The 22600-nt window shown below is 45.9% G+C and overlaps 1 protein-coding gene across 1 annotated transcript in view; it reads right to left on the reverse strand.

Moving 5' to 3' along the window:
- pkn1a (protein kinase N1a) overlaps window positions 1–22335 on the reverse strand; it is a 242454-nt gene extending 220119 nt beyond the window's left edge. Inside the window, exon 1 of the mRNA XM_068020838.1 lies at window positions 22225–22335. Coding sequence (XP_067876939.1) covers window positions 22225–22245 — 21 coding nt within the window. The 5' untranslated portion in view covers window positions 22246–22335. The remainder of the gene's footprint in view (window positions 1–22224) is intronic.
- Between the last annotated feature and the right edge of the window lie 265 nt (window positions 22336–22600).

The raw sequence follows: 22600 nt of genomic DNA on the forward strand, positions 1-22600 counted from the left end.
GTCCTGAATTTCTTACACTTCTTTTCCCACTTGCGCCTGATTGGCTGAAATTCATAAAAGATAAATCACAAGTTAGGCAGCAAAATGCAATGAAAAGAAACTTGCACTATATTGTACCTTAAATAGAAGCAAAATCCCAAGAAATTTCAGATATGCAAGAAAAATGGACAATGAGCCAATACAGGTGATGAAAAGCTTGGTCGAAGCAGTGAGCAGGTTTTAAAAAAAGGCAAAGGGGTGTTGGAATATACAAGAGGATGGAGTCAGTGAAACAAAGAATACAGGGTGCGGGACGGGGCAGGCGTCTGACTTTGCAGCATCTGGCTGATAAAGAACTCACGTTGATATAGAGCCTTCCATAAGCTCAGGACGTCCCACAGAGCTCCACAGTTAATTAACTAATTAAGTACTTCTAAAGTTCAGTACCTCTAAATACAACAGAGGCCATTTGACCCATAGAGTCTACACTGGCCCTTTGGAGGAGCAATACAATCAGTTCCACTCCCCTGCTCTTTCCCCAATATGCCTGCAATTTTTTCTCCTTCAAGTATTTATCCAATTTCCTTCTGAGGGCGACTATAGAATCTGTTTCCACCACCCTACCAGGCAATGCATTCCAAATTTTGACGACTCATTGCATTAAAAAAGTGTTTCCTCATGTCACCTCTGGTTCCTTTGCCAATTGCCTTAAATCTATGCCCTCTGGTTATTACCCCTTCAGGCACTGGAAACAGTTTCCCTTTATTTACTCAGTCTAAACTCCTCAACCTTTCAACTTTCTCTGCTCTAAGGAAAACCTCAGCATCTCCAGTCCAGCCATGTAGCTGTAATCCCTCACCCCTGGAACCATTCTAGTCAATCTTTACTGTATCCACTTCAATGCCTTCACATAATTAAGTAGTGATGCAAGGAAACTTGCAATCAATGATGCACACAAGTTCCCACAAGCAATAATGAGATAAATGGCCAGTCAATCTGTTTTAGTGATCTTTGATTGAAGAATGAATGTTGACCAGGAAACTGAGACAACTCCCTTGCTTTCCTCCGAATAGTGCCAGGGGCTTTGGTTGAATGTCTCACCCAAAACACAGAGCTTCCAACAGTGGAGTAATCCCTCAGCACTGCACTGTCACCCTAGATTACACGCTTAAATCTCTGGAGTGGGGTTTGAATCCACAACCTTTTGATTTACATGCGAGATTGCTACCGTTGTGATCTGGCTGCCAATGAGGTACTTTCATGTTGCACTCTTGTCAGCGCTGAAAAATTGGGACGGTAAAAGTTCTACCAATGTGCTGGCATTTCTTCAAGACACTGAGTACATCAATACACAATGCGCCAGTGGCCAGGCTCCTGCTTTTACCCATTCTTCTCTCAAATGTGAAAGAAAGCTGCCCCCAAGGTATGTTCTGTATGACCACCTGAAGGCCAACCAGTACAGAATCAAACATTACCAGTTACTGGCAGATATACATCTCCCACCTTTTATCTACAGGAAATTGTTCACACTCTAAATGACTGTTTCACTAACAGCAATCAGTGTTTCCAATGTGCTTGATAAGCACATGCAAAACATTGGCTGAGCGGATTTCTGGTGCATCTTGATGTGAAAGGTGCTAAATAAATACAAGTTCTTAATTATAAACTACTATATTAAATTTTACAAAAGGTTTTTCTTCCAGCATTTGAAGAGAACAGTTGGAGCTGTGATACTCAAGCAAAAGCACTGGTAAGTCATAGAAATTACAGAATGGTTACAGCACAGAAGGAAGTTATTCGGCCCATCAAGCCCGTGCCAGCTCTCTGCAAAGTAACTCATCTAGCCCCGCTCCCTCGTAGACCTACTGCCTACTCTTCAGGTACTGCCAGCTTAATAGCACATCGAAACATAGGTACAGGAGTAGCCATTTATCCTCTAGAATGTGTTCCACCACTCAATGAGAGCATGACTGATCTGTGACTTAACTCCACATAACTGACTTTTCCCATGTCCCTCAATTACCTTCGACTAACAAAAATCTATCAATCTTAGTTTTAAAATTAACAACTGATTTAGCCTCAATTGCTGTTTGCGGAAGAGAGTTCCAAACATCCATCAACCTTTGCGTGAAAAAGTCTTTCCAAATTTCATTCCTGAAAAACCCGGCTCTAATCTTTTGACTATGCCCCTCGTCCTAGATTCCCCAACTAGCAGAAATCAAAATTTGCATATAAATTCACAAAATTAACAAATTTGAGTACACAGTACAATGATAAGCTGCAACATCTAAGCTAAATCTGTTTAAAAGCAGTCAAGCTCAGTTGCACATGGACAATGACCTGCGATAGTGGGGGCTGGAGAGCTTTCTGTGGCCACTGTTAACACCACAATACTGCATTATGCTGAGAAAACCAAGAGGCAGCACTCTGACTGTTCCTGTCCTAGAGATGAAGTGTTCCATTGCTGTTGAAATTAGCAGTCGGACAAACAAGCTTCCATTAATGATGAGTGCAGTTTGGGGTAATAAAGCTGTAAATGTTAATGGGTGTACAGGATCAGAGGGATCTGGATGCTTCCATGCAGAAATCTTTGAAGGTGGCAGGAAAAGTTGTAAAGGCTGTTAAAAAGCCGCTAAGTAACCAGTGTATTAGCTAGAATGCACTGTCTTAAAGAGTAGTGGAAGCAGATTCAATAGTAACTTTCATTAGGGATAAATACTTGAAGTGAGAGAATTCTAAGGCAGAGGAATGAGACTAACTGGTTAGCTCTTACAAACAGCTGGCACAGGCGCAATGGGCTGAATGGCCTCCTTCTGTGCTCTACAATTCTTTGATTCTTAAGAACCATATTGGGAAACTACTAAACTTGAGAATGTTTTATCCTTTAGTATGCTGAATGCACGGGCTGTTTACAACTGGTCTCAAGCTGCAAACACCCAGACTCTCAGCCACTCTACATTCTGTGATCGGAGTCTGTACTCTCTGTCATATACCATCCTGAACCAAGAAAAAAGCAAAGGAATTCCAGAAGTATCTGACGCTACAAACTGTCAACATTTATGATCAGGTGCATCACACTGTACATAACAGGGTTCTTTTTAGCTCAAAACATTCAAAATCTCTCCGAGCTAAGGCCTTGAATAATCACTGTCTAGAATTTCAACCAAGATAGAATTTCAGGTTAAAAATCATCTCATGACCTGCAACTCCCAGGAACAGGGCATTACATTATGCTGTTCAGTTCATCAGTTGCTGCAGCCTCATTAAATGGCTTCTCCCTTTGAGCGTAATAAATCCTTTCCTATTGTGTGACATTAACAGCTGAACTCTTTGGTGTACAATAGCAGCATTCATTAACCATGGATTTCCCTCTGATCTGTGGAGAAAAATACAGCCCCAAGGCAGTACATTTAATGCGTACCGTTTGTAACCATTATGGTGCCCAAATTACTTAAGTGGTCTCGCGATGCATAGTCCAAAGAAATGATAACAAGAACTAAGGAATATGAATATCCAAAACAGACATCTGTTATGGTATTCTTTAATAAACTACTAACTCTGGGCCTTCTAAGCAGACCAAAAGCACATCTCGGATAAAGTTTCACTGTTAAAGCACTTTGTAAAAATTATTGAAAGCTCAGTCCAAATTAAGCAATTTTTAGAAATCTTGATCTGAATCCGTGAACCAATATTGTGATAGGCAGATTATGCAGATCTGGTGAATGCAATTTTTGTTCCTTCTCTCCTGGATGACAGCCCCAAGGGCAAGGCAACCATTCAATATCTAGTAGCAAATGGAATGTGTAGTCCCCAATGCATGAGCTGATTATTAAATAGAGAGAGAATCACAAGCCAAAAGATATCAGTGAAAATCTCTGCACAATGAACAGGAATCAGGGGTTTACAAAAATGCCCACTATCGCCCTGAATAAGTTCTGATAACTGTGGGAACTCGACACAAATTTCTGACTTGCTCATTGCCACTTCTCTCTGTCATCCCACACAGGGAGGTGACAATGTGAGATGCAGTACATCAATCCATCAGGACTACATAACATAGCATAGGTGATGACATGTGCAATTAAGGGGAATTTGGTTGAAGGGCAGCCAGCAAAGGTTATAGGTAAAAGAAACTTTCTCATGGTGGAGCAAGTAAGTAGTCGCACTCTCAACTTTCAGATTATGAATTTCTGGAAATATTTCTAATTTAACCATAGCAACAGCTCTGAAAATGTCCAACAGTTGAGTGCGAAAGTCAGTGCCCCTCAGAACAGAGGTTCATGCCAAAACTCCTGAACAGAACCAAGAACTAAATTCAGTTTGGTCTAAATTAAAGCGAATGTTACTTGGTTTCTTTAGAAATCCTGGAGGAATGTCTATATTTACATTTCTGAAAGAAACCCACTGAAAAGCGAGAGGAAACACACAGGTAGAGAAGCACCTCAGGCTAGCTCTGCAGCTGCTTGAGTGTGGAAACCTCATAAGAGCCTCATGTCTATGGAGTTGTAACATCACTTCTGCAAGTAACAAGGTAATGAGCCAAGAGTGACTGTTTCATAACAAGTGACCAATTTACAGGCAACTATGCATGCAGTCAAATGTGAAAGAGGCATCAATCCACTGCTGAAAGTTACCAACAGCCCAAAGCAGAGTTTCTCAGGTACACGGGCTCACTGTTGCTGAAATGACTGATACAGAATCATCTGCGCCATTATATTATTAGCCTCAGGAGTTGGATGCATTCATAATTTTACAGCAACATGATCAAAACCCATCAATATTTAAACAGACTAACTTTTCAGATGCACAGGCAGAGTGTCAAAACAATTAAAAATGAATAAGATTAACATCCAGCCGTTACCTGGGGCAGCACAGTGGCGCAGCGGTTAGCACCGCAGCCTCACAGCTCCAGCGACCCGGGTTCAATTCTGGGTACTGCCTGTGTGGAGTTTGCAAGTTCTCCCTGTGTCTGCGTGAGTTTTCTCTGGGTGCTCCGGTTTCCTCCCACATGCCAAAGACTTGCAGGTTGGTAGGTAAATTGGCCATTATAAATTGCCCCTAGTATAGGTAGGTGGTAGGGAAATATAGCGACAGGTGGGGATGTGGTAGGAATATGGGATTAGTGTAGGATTAGTATAAATGGGTGGTTGATGGTCAGCACAGACTCGGTGGGCCGAAGGGCCTGTTTCAGTGCTGTATCTCTAAACTAAATTAAGTCCCATTAATTAGTTAATTTAAATAAATGCTGAGCACACAGCTTCTTTAGAAGCTCCTCATTAATAAGATAAATTAGTTAAAAATCTTATCTAATGGGAGGGAGAAGATTAGGATGATTACGGTACACTTCCTGCACCCTACTTCTTGCTGTTGAGCACAGGAAGTGTACCATAATCTTCCAAATCTACACACTCTGACTTACACAAGTCCGCAAGGCCAGTGGTGTGATTAAAGTAAAAGGGCAGTTTGATCCAAACCCAAGTTATCAGAAGAAATTAAAGCAATATGGGTCTACAGTGACCAAACCCATAGCTTGAGAGAACTCTGCTGAGATGCAAGAAATCCAAACCAGGTTGAAGGAAACTGATATTCAAGGCACTGAGCATAATAGCATCCATAAAAACTTGTTATAACACCATTAATGAAGCAAAACATCTTAAAACACTCCACAGGACAATTATCAAACAACACTTTACACCAAGCCACATGGCCATTAGCACAAATGGCCAAAAGCTTGCTCAAAGAGATAGGCTTCAAGGATCACCTTAAATGTCGAGTGTTTTTTTTCATTCTTTCATGGGATGCAGGCATCACTGGCAAGGCCAGCATTTGTTGCCCATCCCGAATTGCCCTTAACAACTGAGTGGCTTGCTAGCCCATATCAGAGGGCAGTTAAGAGTCAACCACATTGTTGTAGGTCTGGAGTCACATGTCGGCCAGACCTGATAAGGACAGCAGATTTGCTTCCCCATGTCATTAGTGAACCAGATGGGTTTTATGACAACTGATAGTTTCACAGCACCATTACTGAGACTACCTCTCAATTCCAGATTTTTTTTTTATTTATTGAATTTAATTGTGCCGTGGTGGGATTTGAAAACATGTTCCTAGGACATTAGCTCAGGCCTCTGGATTATTAGTCCAGTGACATTACCACTGCGCCACTGCCTCCCCTAGGTAGTGAGGCAGAGTGGTGGGGGGGTGGAGAGAATGGGGGGAATTCCAGAGTTTAGGGCCTCAGCAGCAGAAGGCACTATAACACACATATTGCACATCTCAATAGCTCGAGTTTGTAATTGGATTCCTTCGTTCCCAGTGAAGATGGAGGAACTACATTTGGCACCTGCGTGAAGCAGTTGCATCCTCATAATCTGAGTACAGTCAAGCATTACCCCCGTCTGCTCTGAAGTTTGCACAAAATATTTTTTTCCACACAGACTCATTTTAACCACAGTTTCACTGTCTAGCAAACATGTGATGCAGCGGACATCAAGAACGAGCTGCACTTCCCTTTAGCTGAACTGGGCTAAGAAGCTGCAAAACCACAAGAAAGGTCTGGCCTACTTTACTGCTCACAGAAAAGAAAAGAAAAGGGGCTTAGGGGGGAGAGGAGAAAGAGGAGGAAATGGGGGAATGGAGAACAGGAGAGTTTTAAAAATTAATTCTTGGGGCATGAGCATCACAGGCATGGCAACATGGATTGCCCGTTCCAAGTTCCCCTCAGTGGTGAGCTGCCTTCCTGAGCCACTGGATTTGACCCAGAGACAATAAAGAAACAATAGTATCTGTCCACAAGAACACACAACACAAGAAATAGGAGCAGGAGTAGACCATATGGCCCATCGAGCCTGCTCCGCCATTCAAAATGGCCCCTTATCCTGAGACTGGACCCCATGTTTCAGATTCCCCAACCAGAGGAAATAATCTCTCAGTGTCTAGCCTATCCAGCCCCTTTCGAATATTATGTTTCAATTAGATCCCTCTCATTCTTCCAAACTCCGGAAAATAGCGCCCCAATTTACTTAGTCTATCATAGGACAACCCCCCGCATCCCAGGTACCAATCTAGTGAATCTTTGTTGTACTGCCTCCAACGCAAGTATATCCTTCATTAAATGCGGAGACCAAAACTGCACACAGTATTCCAGATGTCGTCTCACCAAAGCCCTGTACAACTGTAACAATACTTCCTTATTCTTGTACTCCAATCCCCTTGCTATAAAGGCCAACATGCCATTTGCCTTCCTAACTATCTACATGCTAACTTTCTGCGTTACTTGTACAAGCACACTCAAGTCTCTGAAAATCAACACCTACAAGTTTCACAACTTGTTAAAAATAAACTGCTTTTCTATTCTCATGACCAAAGTGCATAACTTCACACTTCCCTACATTATACTCCATCTGCCATCTTGTTGCCCATTCACTTAATCTGTCTATATCTCGATAGCCTGTGTCCTCCCCACAATTTATCTTTCCACCTACCTTTGTATCAGCAGCAAACCTAGATACATTACTCTCTGCCTCTTCATCTATATATTATTCATTAATATAGATTGTAAATAGCTGAGGCCCCAGCATTGATCCTTGCAGCACTCCACTATTGACTGCCTGCCAATTTGAAAATGTCCCATTTATGCCTACTCGTTGCTTCTTATCTGTTAACCAATCATCTATCCATAATATATTACCCCTCAACATCATGAGCCCTTATCTTGCCTATTAACCTTTTGGTTAACCTTTTGCCTTTTGGAAATCTAGGTATCTACTGGTTCCCCACTAGTTACAGCTTCAAAAAACTCTTAATAAATTTGTCAAACATGATTGCCCATTAGTAAAACCACGTTGACTTGTTCTAATCATACTAAGCTTTTTTGTGTGTATTGTTAAGACTTCCTTAATAATTTATTTTTTCCTTTATTATCTTTTTGGTGGCCCTTTGCTGGTTTCTCCAACATTCCCAATTCTCACATTTACGACACTTTTATGCAATATTGTGAGCCCTTTCTTTTAATCTACTATCCTTAACTTCCTGAGTGAGCCACGGATGGGTCTTCCTTGCTGAGTTTATGTTTTTCAATGGAATGTATTTTTATTAAACATTTTGAATTGTTTCTTTAAACGTTTCCCACTGTTCATTTGCCAAAATACCTTTTAGTCTATTTATCGAATTTGCCTTCACCAGGTCTCCCCTCATGCCTACATAATTGGCTTTAGGTTTAAGATTATTGTTTGCGATTGCAGCATGTCACTTTCAAACTTAACATGAAACTTAATGGTATTATGATCACTGTTTCCCAGTGGATCTTTTACACTGACATTGCGAATCAATCCTGCTTCATGACACAATACTAGATCTAAGACAGCTTTATCCCTAGTTGGCTCCACAATGTATTGCTCCAAGTCAGAATGCTATATCACTTGGGAGCGAAACCTTGAGGTGATGGTGTTCGCATGTCCTTCTAGGTGGTAGAAGCCACTGGTTTTGGAGATTGCGTTAACAAAGCCTTAGCAAGTTACTACAATGCATCCTGTACACAGGCCACAATGCAGCCACGGTGCACCAGCTGTGGAGGGACAGGATGTTTAAGAGCATGGATCGGGTACCAATCAAGTGGGCTGCTTTGTCCTGAATCGTATCAGCCTCCTTGGGTATTGCTGGACCCGTACTCAACCATGCAACTGGAGAGTATTCCATCATACTCCTGACTTGTCCCTTGTAGATGGAAAGGTTTTGGGGAGTCAGGAAGTCAGTTACTCGCCACAGAATACCAGCCTCGATCTGCCCTCATAATCAAGTTATTTTATTGGTTGGTCCAGTTAAGTTTCTGGTCAACGGTAACACCCAGGATGATGAAGGATTTGGCAATGATAATGCCATTGAATGTAAAAGGGAGGTGGTTAGAATCTCTCTTGTTGGAGATGGTCATTGTCACTTGTGTGGCACGCATGTTACTTGCCACTCATCAGCCCAAGCCTGAATGCTGCCCAGGTCTTGCTGCCTGCGGTCACAGACTGCTTCAGTATCTGAGGTATGAAATGAAACCAAACACTGTGCAATCATCAGCGAACATCCCCACTTCCTACCTTAGTATGGAGGGAAGGCCATTGATAGAATCATAGAATGGTTACAGCATAGGAGGAGGCCATTCAGCCTGTCAAGCCCAAGCTGGATCTCTGCAACAGCAATTTAGCTGGCCCCACTCCCCGCCCTTTCCCACTAGCCCTGCTAATGTTTTCCCATTCCACCAGCCTTTCAGACAGTGCATTGCAGTCATAACCACTCACTGCATAAAATTTTTCCTAGTCACCTTTGCTAACTTTGCCAATTACCTTCAATCAGAGTCCTCTGGTTCTCAACCCTTCTACCAATGGGTACAGTCTAGGCCCCTCAAGATTTTCTATCAAATCTCCTCTCATGCGCAAAATTAGCATTGTCCTGAAACAACCAAATACATCTTTTTCTGTGCTTGGTATAACTCCACCTACTGGAAAGTTTTCACCCAATCCCTACTGACCCCAGTTTTACTAGGCTTATTTTTATATTCAGTCATGGGATGTGGGCATCACTGGCCAGGCCAGCATTTATTGCCCATCCCTAATTGCCCTTGAGAAGGTGGTGGTGAGCTGCCTTCTTGAACCGCGGCAGTCCATGTAGGGTAGGTGTACCCACAGTGCTATTAGGGAGTTCCAGGATTTTGACCCAGCAACAGTGAATAAACGGCGATATAGTTCCAAGTCAGGATGGGGTGTGACTTGGAGAGAAACTTGCAGGTGGTGATACTCCCATGCATTGCTGTCCTTGTCCTTCTAGTTGGTAGAGGTCGCGGGTTTGAAAGGTGCTGTCTACGGGGCCTTGCTGCAGGGCATCTTGCAGATGGTGAACAGGCTTTGGGGAGTCAGGAGGTGAGTTACTTGCCGCAGGATTCCTAGCCTCTGACCTGCTCTTGCAGCTACGGTATTTATATGGCTACTCCAGTTCAGTTTCTGGTCAATGGTAGCCTCTAGGATGTTGATAGTGGGGGATTCAGCAATGGTAATGCCATTGAATGTCAAGGGGAGATGGTTAGATTCTCTCTTGTTGGAGATGGTCATTGTGTGGTGCGAATGTTACTTGCCACTTATCAGCCCAAGCCTGGACAATGTCCAAGTCTTGCTGCATTTCTACACGGACTGCTTTAGTATTTGAGGAGTCACGAATGGTGCTGAACATTGTGCAATCATCAGCGAACATCCCCACTTCTGACCTTATGATTGAAGGAAGGTCACTGATGAAGCAGCTGAAGATGGTTGGGCCTAGGACACTACCCTGAGGCACTCCTGCAGTGATGTCCTGGAGATCAGATGATTGACCTCCAAAAACCACAACCACCTTCCTTTGCACTAGGTATGACTCTAGCCAGTGGAGGGTTTTCCCCGATTCCCATTGACCTCAGTTTTGCTGGGGCTCCTTGATGTCATACTCGATCAAATGCTGCCTTGATGTGAAGGGCAGTCACTGTCACCTCACCTCGAGTTCAGCTCTTTTGTCCATGTTTGGACCAGGCTGTAATGAGGTCAGGAGCTGAGTGGCCCTGGTGGAACCCAGGTCACTGAGCAGGTTATTGCTAAGTGCTGCTTCCTGGCACTGTTGATGACACCTTCCATCACTTTGTTGATGATTGAGAGTAGGCTGATGGGGCGGTAATTGGCCAGGTTGGACTTGTCCTGCTTTGTGTGTACAGGACATACCTGGGCAATTTTCCAGATTGCAGGGTAGATGCCAGTGTTGTAGCTGTACTGGAACAGCTTGGCTAGGGGTGCGGCAAGTTCTGGAGCACAGGTCTTCAGTACTATTGCCGGAATATTGTCAGGGCCCATAGCCTTTGCAGTATCCAGTGCCTTCAGTCGTTTCTTGATATCACGTGGAGTGAATCGAATTGGCTGAAGTCTGGCATCTGTGATGCTGGGGACTTCAGGAGGAGGCCGAGATGGATCATCAACTCGGCACTTCTGGCTGAAGATTGTTGCAAATGCTTCAGCCTTATCTTTCGCACTGATGTGCTGGGCTCCCCCATCATTGAAGATCGGGATATTTGTGGAGCCACCTCCTCCAGTTAGTTGTTTAATTGTCCACCACCATTCATGGCTTGATGTGGCAGGACTGCAGAGCTTAGATCTGATCCGTTGGTTATGGGATCTTTTAGCTCCATCGCATGCTGCTTATGCAGTTTTACAACACAGATCCTGTGTTGTAGCTTCACCAGGTTGGTACTTCATTTTGAGGTATGCCTGGTGCTGCGCCTGGCATGCCCTCCTGCACTCTTCATTGAACCAGGGTTGGTCCCCTGGCTTGATGGTAATGGTAGAGTGGGGGATATGCTGGGCCATGAAGTTACAGATTGTGATTGAGTACAATTCTGCTGCTGCTGATGGCCCACAGCGCCTCATGGATGCCCGGTTTTGCATTGCTAGATCTGTTCGAAATCTATCCCATTTAGCACGGTGGTAGTGCCACACAATACGAAGGAGGGTATCCTCAATGTGAAGGCGGCACTTCGTCTCCACAACAACTCTGCGGTGGTCACTCCTACCAATACTGTCATGGACAGATGCATCTGCAGCAGGCAGATTGGCGAGCTCGAGGTCAAGTATGTTTTCCCCTCATGTTGGTTCCATCACCACCTGCTGCATACCCAGTCTAGAAAATATGTCCTTTAGAACTCGGCCAGCTCGGTCAGTAGTGGTGCTACCAAGCTATGCTTGGTGATGGACATTGAAGTCCCCCACCCAGAGTACATTCTGTGCCCTTGCCACCCTCAATGCTTCCTCCAATGCTGTTCAACATGGAGGAGTACTGACTCATCAGCTGAGGGAGGGTAGTAGGTGGTAATCAGCAGGAGGTTTCCTTGCCCATGTTTGACCTGATGCCATGAGTCTTCATGGGCTCCAGAGTCAATGTTGAGGACTCCCAGGACAACTCCCTCTCTACTGTATACCACTGTGTCGCCACCTCTGGGGATGGTGATGGCAGTGTCTGGGACATTGTAAGGTATGATTCCGTGAGTATGATTATGTCAGGCTGTTGCTTGACTGGTCTGTGGGACAGCTCTCCCAACTTTGGCACAAGCCCCTAGATGTTAGTAAGGAGGACTTTGCAGGGTCAACAGGGCTGGGTTTGCTGTTGTCGTTTCCGGTGCCTAGGTCGATGCCGGGTGATCCGTCCGGTTACATTCCTTTTTATTGACTTCATAGCGGTTAGATACAACTGAGTGGCTTGCTCGGCCCTTTCAGGGCGCATGTAAGAGTCAACCACATTGCTGTGGGTCTGGAGTCACATGTAGGCCAGACCAGGTAAGGACAGCAGATTTGCTTCCCTAAAGGACATGAGTGAACCAGATGGGTTTTTACAACAATCGACAATGGTTTCATGGCCATCATTAGACTAGCTTTTTAATTCCAGATTTATTGATCGAATTCAAATTCCACCTTCTGCTGTGGTGGGATTTGAACCCATGTCCCTAGAGCAATACCATGGGTCTCTGGGTTACTAGTCCAGTGACAATACCACTACGCCACCGCCTCCCCTGGTTCTTTCGTGCCACATTCGGTCAACAGCAGTCACTTTCACCTCTGGATTTCAGCTCCTTTGCCCACACAGGGACCAAGGTTATAACGAGTTATAAAGCCGAGTGGTCTTGGGGAACACAAACTAAGCATCAGTGCGTAGGTTGTTGGTGAGTAAGTGCTGTTTGATAGCACTGTTGCTGAGTCCTTACTATCATTTTGCTGATGTTTGAGAGCAAGCTGATAGGAAGGTAACTGACCAGGTTGGGTTTGTCCTGCTTTTTGTGGACAGGACATACCTGGGCAATTTTCCACATTGTCAGGTAGAATTCAGTGTTGTAGCTGTCCTGGAAAAGCTTGGCGAGAAGCACAGCTAATTCTGAACAAGTCTTCAACACTACAGTTAGGATGTTGTGGGGCCCATAGATTTTGCCGAATGCAGAATGCTCAGCTCTTATTTGATATCACGTGGAGTGAATTGAATTGGCTGAAGACTGGTCAACGATGGTGAGGACCTCAGCGGGACTCCAAGATCACCCACTTGACACTATTAGGGATAGAAGATTGACTGGCTGGCAGAAAACAGAGAGTATGCATAACTGGGTCCTTTTCTGATTGGCAGGATGTGACAAATGGAGTCCCGCAGGGGTCTGCGCTGGGACCTCAACTATTTACAACTTATATTAATGACTTAGATGAGGGGAGCAATGGCATGGTTGCTAAGTTTGTACATGACACAAAGAGAGGTAGGAAAGTATGTTGTGAAGAGGACATAAAGAGGTTGCAGACCGATATAGACAGGTTGAGTGAGTGGGTAAAAATCTGGCAAATGGAGTATAATGTGGGAAAATGTGAACGTGGCAGGAAGAATAAAAAAGCAGAGTAATACATAAACGGAGAATGACTGCAGAATTCTGAGGTGCAGAGGGAGCTAAGTGTTCTAGTGCATGAGTCACAAAAAGTTGGTATGCAGGTACTGCAAGTAATAAAGAAGGCTAATGGAATGCTATCCTTTATTGAGAGGAATTGAAAATAGAAGGAAGGATGTAATGCTTCAGTTCTGCAGGGCATTCGCGAGACCACATCTCGAATACTGTGTGCAGTTTTGGTCTCCTTATTTAAGGAAGGATGTAAATGCGTTGGAGGTGGTTCAGAGGAGGTTTACAAGATTGATACCTGGAATGAGCAGGTTGTCTTATGAGGAAAGTTTGGACAGACTGTGTTTGTTTTCACTGGAGTTTAGAAGAGTGAGGGAAGACTTAATTGAAGTATATAAGATCGTGAACGGTCTTGACAAGGTGGATGTGGAAAGGACGTTTCCACTTATGGGTGGGTCCAAAACTAGGGGGCACTGTTTTGAAATTAGCGGTCACCCTTTTAGGACAGAGATGAGGAGAAATTTTTTCTCTCAGAGGGTTGCGTGATTTTGGAACTCTCTGCCTCAGAAGGCGGTGAAAGCGGGGACGTTGAATATTTTTAATGCGGAAGTAGATAGATTCTTGTTAGGTAAATGTGAAATTGGAAACACAAACAGATCAGCCATGATCGTATCGAATGGCGAAGCAGGCTCGAGAGGCCGAATGGCCTACGGCTGCTCCTAACTTGTATGTTCAGATGTTAGCTGGACATGATTGCAAACGCTTCAGCCTTGTCGTTTGCACTGACATACAGGCTCTGCACATGCGGCAACATGTACAAAGTTTTTTTTATTCATTGCTGGGATTTGGGCATCGCTAGCTATACCAGCATTTATTGCTCATCCCTAATTGCCCTAGAGAAGGTGGCGGTGAGTTGCCTTCTTGAACTTCTGTAGTCCTTGGGGTGCAGGTAGACCAACAGTTCTATTAGGAAGGGAGTTCCTGGATTTTGACCCAGTGACAGTGAAGGAGCGGCGATACAGTTCCAAGTCAGGATGGTGTGTGGTTTGGGAGGGGAACTTGCAGGTGGTGGTGTTCCCATGCATCTGATGCCCTTGTCCTTCTCGGTGGTAGAGGTCACGGGTTTGAAAGGTGCTGTGAAAGCAGCCTTGGTAAGTTGCTAGAGTGCATCTTGTAGATGGTACACACTGCTGCTATTGTGCATCAGTGGTGGAAGAAGTGAGTGTTTGTGGATGGGGTGCCAATCAAGCGGGCTGCTTTGTCCTGGATGGTGTCGAGCTTCGAGTGTTCTAGGGCTCCTTGATGCCATACTCATCACATACTGCCTTCATATCAAGGGCCGTCACTCTTACCTCACCTCTGGAGTTCAGCTCTTTTGTCTATATTTGGACCAAGGCTGTAATGAGGTCAGGAGCTGTGGGGTCCTGGCAGAACCCAAACTGAGCGTCAGTGAGCAGAGCATCAGAGTAGGATGGGCACAGTACAGCAACATATACGCAATGAGGTGGTAACAAGGGTGTTCCCCAATGATCAGTGCTGGGACCACTGCTTTTTTTGCTATATATAAATGACTTGGATCTTGGAATACAAAGTAGAATCTCCAAATTTGCTGATGACACGAAACCTGGAGGTGCAGCAAACGGTGTGGATATGAGAATCGAGCTGGGGAGTGGAACTGACCGCATAGCTCCATGGAGAGCTGGCATGGACGTGATGGGCTGAATGGCCTCCTCCTGTGCCTTAAATGACTTTATGACTTGTTCAAAGTCTCTTCCATGCCCTTGTTTCCCATTAATTCCCCAGGGTCATCCTCAAAGGGGCCGACATTTATGTTAGTTACTCTCTTCCTTTTTATATATTTGTAGAAGCTCTGTTTTTACATTTCTTGCTCGTTTACTCATTCTAATTTCTCCCTTTTTTTAAAAAAAATCATCCTCTGCTGGTTTCTAAAATGTTCTCAATCTTCGGGCCCACCATTAATCTTCGCAGCATTGCATGTCTTTTCTTTCAATTTGATACCACCCTTAACTTCTTTAGTTAACCACGAATGATTCATCCATCTCATGGAGTCTTTCTTTCACATGAAATATTTCTTTAACTGTCTGCCACCGCTTATCTATCATAACTTTTAACCTCTTTGCCTAGTCCACTTTAGCCAATTGGCTCTCTTCATACCCTTGCAATTGCCTTTATTTAAGATTAAGACACTAGTTTGAGACCCACGTTTCTCACCTTCAAACTGAATGTGAAGGTCTATCATGTTATGATCACTCTTCCCTGGATTATTCTTTACTTTGAGATCATTAATTTTTTTGTATTCGCTTGTGGGATGTGGGTGTCACTGGCTAGGCCAGCATTTGTTGCCCATCCCCAATTGCTCTTGAACTGAGTGGCTTGCAGAGGGCATTTTAAGAGTCAACCACATTGCTGTGGGTCTGGAGTCACATATCGGCTAGACCAGGTAAGGATAGCAGATTTCCTTCCCTAAAAGGTGTTTTTTTACAACAATCGACAATGGTTTCATCGCCATTAGACTAGCTTTTAATTCAATTCAAATTTCACCATCTGCCGTGGTGGGATTTGAACCCATGTCCCCACAGCACTAGCCTGGGCTCTGGATTACTAGTCCAGTGACATTATCACTACACCACCACCTCCCCCGCTACATTATACATTACCAAGTCTAAAACAGCCTGCTCCTTGGTTGGTTCCACAGTCTAATTTTCTAAGAAACTGCCCCCGAATACACACTATGAAGTCATCCTTAAAGCTAATTTGGCCAATTTGATTTGTCCAATCTATAAGATTAAAATTGCCCATGGTTATTGCAGTACTTTCTGACAAACCCACATTATTTCTTCATTTATATTCTGACCTACAGTGTAGCTACTTTTAGGGGGCCTACAAACTACTCCCACCAGTGACTTCTTTCCCTTGTTATTTCTTATATCCATCCAAACTGATTCTACATCTTGATCTTCCAAACCAAGATGATTTCCCACTACTATACTGGTCCACTCCTTTATGAACAGAGTTATCCCACCTCCTTTTCCTCTCTTCCTATCCTTTCAAAATGTCAACTACCCTTGAATATTGAGTTCCCAGCTTGGTCCTCTTGCCACCACATCTCTGTAATGGTTATCATATCCATTTATTTCTATTTGCGCCATTAATTCATCCATCTTTTTTACGAATGCTGTGCATATTCAGATAAAGAGCTGATAATTCTGTCTTTATACCATTTTTCCCCATTATTACCCTATTTGCTGATGTACTATTATGTTTGAACACTTTATTCCTTCCTGTCACACTCTGCTTATCATTACCCATGTTGCTAAACTGCACTATTGCCTTATCTTTTCTCTTAGACTTTCTAAATTTCCCCTCACCTGACCCTCTAACTATACTGTCCCATAATACACTGCAGCAAGCTAGGAACAGTGGGAAGGGCACAGCGCGTCAACGTATACACAGTGGGGTGGGCACAGCGCGTCAACGTATACACAGTGGGGTGGGCACAGCGCGTCAACGTATACACAGTGGGGTGGGCACAGCGCGTCAACGTATACACAGTGGGGTGGGCACAGCGCGTCAACGTATACACAGTGGGGTGGGCACAGCGCGTCAACGTATACACAGTGGGGTGGGCACAGCGCGTCAACGTATACACAGTGGGGTGGGCACAGCGCGTCAACGTATACACAGTGGGATGGGCACAATGCGTCAACACATACAGTGGGGTGGGCACAGTGCGTCAACATATACACAGTGGGGTGGGCACAATGCGTCAACATATACACTGAGTTGGGTACAGCACTGCAATCAGTACAGAAGGTGCACACAAATTTTTTCTAACAGATTGAGTTGCTCAATGATTTGGAGGATGCCTATGTTGAGTAATGAACAGCATATTAGAATAATTAAGTGATTAAGCATGCAAATTGTAATTTTATTACAAAGTATTGTAGGAGTTGTTCGTGAATTTTAAGTTGAAGGCAAATTGTAAATAAATGCCTCGATTATTTTATACTTGCTTTGCTATTTAAATCATTTGAAGTCTTACTCTATTGTTCCGTCCAGAATCCAGGCAAAGATTTTCCTACTTACAACTTAAAACGAGACAAACAATATTAGGGGGGAGTCAATGTGGTTTTATTATTACGGGGAGGGTGGTCCATGTGCGTGGAAGCAGTGAGAAGAAATGAAGGGGTGTAGCACACACAGAGCAGAAGTAGCCCGTTGGTGCATTGGGGAGGCCAAGGATCCTGGGACATCTGAGAGGTGGAGAGGAGCCTTGATATTTGGGAGTATGGAAATGATGTTAGGGTATAGGAGCACTAGGGGAGTGGCAGAGTGCCTCCAACTCCCCAGGAGCAGCCCCACAGGAGATGCGAACCATCAATACGCTTGCGCATAATCCACAGCTCCTGTTTCACACACTTACTTCAAACAACATCTTCCCCACCAGTTCACTGGCTAGCTCAAAGCCAAACAGCAACAGCAAATCAGCACCGAACAGGTTGGAAACATGTAAATCAAAAGCAAAGGCAACAGCAGGAAAACCGTCACTGAGGAACAAAGGGATATGAAACTTGAGTCAATTAGCTGCAAATGATGCAAAACTGTACGAAGCACAAGGGACAAAATGCATAAAATGAGACAATACTTTGAAATAAAAATAACTCCCTGAACTTGTTTTCCACCTTAGCAATAAGCTGTTCACCTGTTGTGGAAAGCAGTAAACGCAACACTTGGCTCTGATGCAACTTCCTCTCCCATTTTCCCTCCAAGGTTTCTCCATTCGGCTTAGCCAAAGTTTCAGTACAATTTCAATGCTAGTGAGAGCTTCCTTGTTATTTCGTAAGACAAAGATTCGTTTGCAAGTTTTTTTTTAAACACACTAGACATAATGGTCATTTAAAGCAAGTGTAGGTCCAGTTCATTTTTTTTTTTAAACACATGTTTGCTGATTCAAAGAGGAAATGAAGGCAAACCATCTTGGTTTCATTCACCTGCCACTGTTTGAAACTAGTTCTAAAATTAGAACTGAAATTGCTCAGCCACACTCCAAACTTGAGCACAGATTAGTGCTAACAATGCATCAGAAGCAATGCTTCATTAGACGCCAGGAGAGCTAACTCTAGCAAAAAAAAACCACCACAAATCTTCCACGATCTAGTATGTGGACCACAGTGATCCAATCCACATGGAAAACTGGGGTATCTACATAGAGCTAACTGCATAAACTGAATAATGGACACACTCGTTTCGCCTGTGACCTCAATACTCATTCACAAGGTGCACGCATTTGGTGATAAAATTGTCAGAGTAAGTGTACAGGTGAATTCTGACTTTGCTGCTTATGGTTAGTTGCTAAAATGGTATGCAACATGTGGAGATATGACTGCAGCACCACAGAAACACCAGCTACAACATATGGTGAAGGAAACAGTCATTGTGATCAGATCGACAAATTAGAACTCAGGGGGAAGAAGAAAGCAAAACCACCCAAGAGCAATTAGCTCCAAGACAATTCAAAAGGACCACAATCTCAATGGAGATCAAGGTGGTTGGTCTGGGTGGGTGCATCGCAGGGAAGCAGGTCTGGGTGCGCGCACTGTGAAGGGGCGGTGGGTAGGTCTGTGTGCATTCCCCAGGGGTGGGAGGGGGCAGGTCTGGGTGCAAGCACAGTGGGGTGGGTGGGTGGGTCCCGCTTGGGATCAGTTGCAAACAGCCTGTGAATTCAAAGGAAGAGCAATTTGCTTTTATTTAATGCCTTTCACGACTACCAGATGTCCTAAAGCACTTAGACAATGCATTACTTTGAAGTGTAGTCACTGTTGTAATTTAGGAAACACAGCAGCCAATTTGTGCACAGCAAGCTCCCACAAATGGCAAACAGCAATGTGACTGACCGGATAATCTGTTTTCTGAGATGTTGATTGGGAGATAAATATTGGTTAGGACACCGGGGAGAACTCCCCTGCTCTTCCCTGAAATGGTACCATGGGATCTTATACATGAATGTGAGGGCAGACGGGGCCTCAGTTTAACATCTCATCTGAAAGATGGCACCTCCAACAATGCAGCACTCCCTCTGTTACTGTACTGGAGTCTCATCTCTGATTTCTGAGCTCAAACCCTGGAGTGGATTTGAACCTAGAATCTTGTGATTAACAGTTCACCGATATGGTTCTTACGAATCACAGAATCTTACAGCACAGACAGGGGACATTTGGTCCATTGTGCCCAGGCTGGCTCTCTGAAAGAGCTATCCAATTAGATTCACTCTACTGCTCTTTACTCACAGCCCTAGAATATCTTCCCTTCGAATCCATCATGTACACCATGCCACATTCAAAGATTTCCATGCAGAAGCCTCCAGGTCCTTCTGTTTTCGTACAGGCATTGAAATTAATAAAACTGTTAAACGAAATGGTACAAATTGCTCTAATCAACAGAATCCACCTCAACATGAACAGATTGAACTTCACACACTTTTTAAACTTTGAGCGTGGTGCCTATGTGGGCAATGTGAGGATTGTGACCCCATTCAGTCACACAAGACTTGTCATGCAGTTTCTGGCCTGAGTATCTCATTTATTCCCAGTGTAGTTCCTCTGAATAGGTTGAACCTGAAGGCATACAGCACGACAAAACCTTGCATATTGTGGATAAGATCAAACCAAAGGACCAGTCAGCTCTTTCATCAGCAAAAACACAATTTCAGTACAGGAAACGGTTTCAGTTTCATTGTTTTCAAAAATATGTTGAGCAGCAACAGTTAGAATCAGATTAATATGCTGATTATTGACCTTTTTAACCAGTAGAAAGCACTTCTCCTTTCTAACTCTATCAAAAAATTTCATTAGCTGGGAGGAAGCAACGTCTGACTGGGTCACACTAAACACCCGCTACATTGAAAACCGTTACCCCAGGAAACACTAATTACCCACCCCCCGACCACATTTCATCCCCCCCCCACCAAGCCCAGGACACACTATAATCCCCCTCCTCCCCCCTCAGGACACAATATAATCCCCCCCCCCAGGACATACTATAGCTCCCCCTCCCCACCCTCCCGGGACACACTACAGTCCCCTCCCCCAGGACACACTATCGTTCCCCCTCCCCCAGGACACTATAGTTCCCCCTCCCCTCCCCCAGGGCACACTATAGATCCCCCTCCCCTCCCCCAGGGCACACTATAGTTCCCCCTCCCCTCCCCCAGGGCACACTATCGTTCCCCCTCCCCTCCCCCAGGGCACACTATAGTTCCCCCTCCCCTCCCCCAGGGCACACTATCGTTCCCCCTCCCCTCCCCCAGGGCACACTATAGTTCCCCCTCCCCTCCCCCAGGGCACACTATAGTTCCCCCTCCCCTCCCCCAGGGCACACTATAGTTCCCCCTCCCCTCCCCCAGGGCACACTATCGTTCCCCCTCCCCTCCCCCAGGGCACACTATAGTTCCCCCTCCCCTCCCCCAGGGCACACTATCGTTCCCCCTCCCCCAGGACACTATAGTTCCCCCTCCCCTCCCCCAGGACACACTATAGATCCCCCTCCCCTCCCCCAGGGCACACTATAGTTCCCCCTCCCCTCCCCCAGGACACACTATCGTTCCCCCTCCCCTCCCCCAGGGCACACTATAGTTCCCCCTCCCCTCCCCCAGGGCACACTATAGTTCCCCCTCCCCTCCCCCAGGGCACACTATAGTTCCCCCTCCCCTCCCCCAGGGCACACTATAGTTCCCCCTCCCCTCCCCCAGGGCACACTATAGTTCCCCCTCCCCTCCCCCAGGGCACACTATCGTTCCCCCTCCCCTCCCCCAGGGCACACTATCGTTCCCCCTCCCCCAGGACACTATAGTTCCCCCTCCCCTCCCCCAGGACACACTATAGATCCCCCTCCCCTCCCCCAGGGCACACTATAGTTCCCCCTCCCCTCCCCCAGGACACACTATCGTTCCCCCTCCCCTCCCCCAGGGCACACTATAGTTCCCCCTCCCCTCCCCCAGGGCACACTATAGTTCCCCCTCCCCTCCCCCAGGGCACACTATAGATCCCCCTCCCCTCCCCCAGGGCACACTATAGTTCCCCCTCCCCTCCCCCAGGGCACACTATAGTTCCCCCTCCCCTCCCCCAGGACACACTATAGATCCCCCTCCCCTCCCCCAGGACACACTATAGATCCCCCTCCCCTCCCCCAGGACACACTATAGATCCCCCTCCCCTCCCCCAGGACACACTATAGATCCCCCTCCCCTCCCCCAGGACACACTATAGATCCCCCTCCCCTCCCCCAGGACACACTATAGATCCCCCTCCCCTCCCCCAGGACACACTATAGTTCCCCCTCCCCTCCCCCAGGACACACTATAGTTCCCCCTCCCCCAGGACACACTATAGTTCCCCCTCCCCCAGGACACACTATAGTTCCCCCTCCCCCAGGACACACTATAGTTCCCCCTCCCCCAGGACACACTATAGTTCCCCCTCCCCTCCCCCAGGACACACTATAGATCCTCCTCCCCTCCCCCAGGACACTATAGTTTCCCCTCCCCCAGGACACACTATAGTTCCCCCTCCCCCAGGACACACTATAGTTTCCCCCTCCACAGACAGTCATCCCTCCCACTGTCATCGCCCCGCCTCGCTTGGCCACTTACCCCCTCCCCACCCCCCTGCAGCATTGATTGGTCCGTCTAGTTGCCAATCAGGGAGCTGCCTCAGGCGGGGTTGCTCCGGCCCAGTGACCGGGACTGACCCCGGACAGGAAGCCGGGGCTCGGGAGCGGATTCCCGCCGCTAACACCCCGTCCCCTACCTGCATCGCTTCGCCGGCCATAGCGGCCCTGAGCCTCGGCTCCCGGAGCAGCGAGCGGCCCGAAACCCCACACCTCCCGCCGCACCGCCTGCAGCACTGCGCATGCACCACCCACGGCATGACGCAACTGCGCGTCATTCGATCCGCCCCGAACCCTGTTATATCACGTGATGCCTGCCTCACCACCACCGCCCCCTCCTCCCCCTGCTGGAAGGCGCAGGAACTACGGCTTCAATCACACAGTCAATAGACCGAAACCTTGACACTGACCCCATAGTAACCCTGACCCAACCCTGACACTGACCCTACAGTAACCCTGACCCAACTCTGGCCCAATGGAACCCTGACCCAACCCAACCCTGACACTGACCCCACA

This window comes from Heterodontus francisci, chromosome 43 (genome assembly GCF_036365525.1).
Source record: "Heterodontus francisci isolate sHetFra1 chromosome 43, sHetFra1.hap1, whole genome shotgun sequence".
Lineage (NCBI taxonomy): Eukaryota > Metazoa > Chordata > Chondrichthyes > Heterodontiformes > Heterodontidae > Heterodontus > Heterodontus francisci.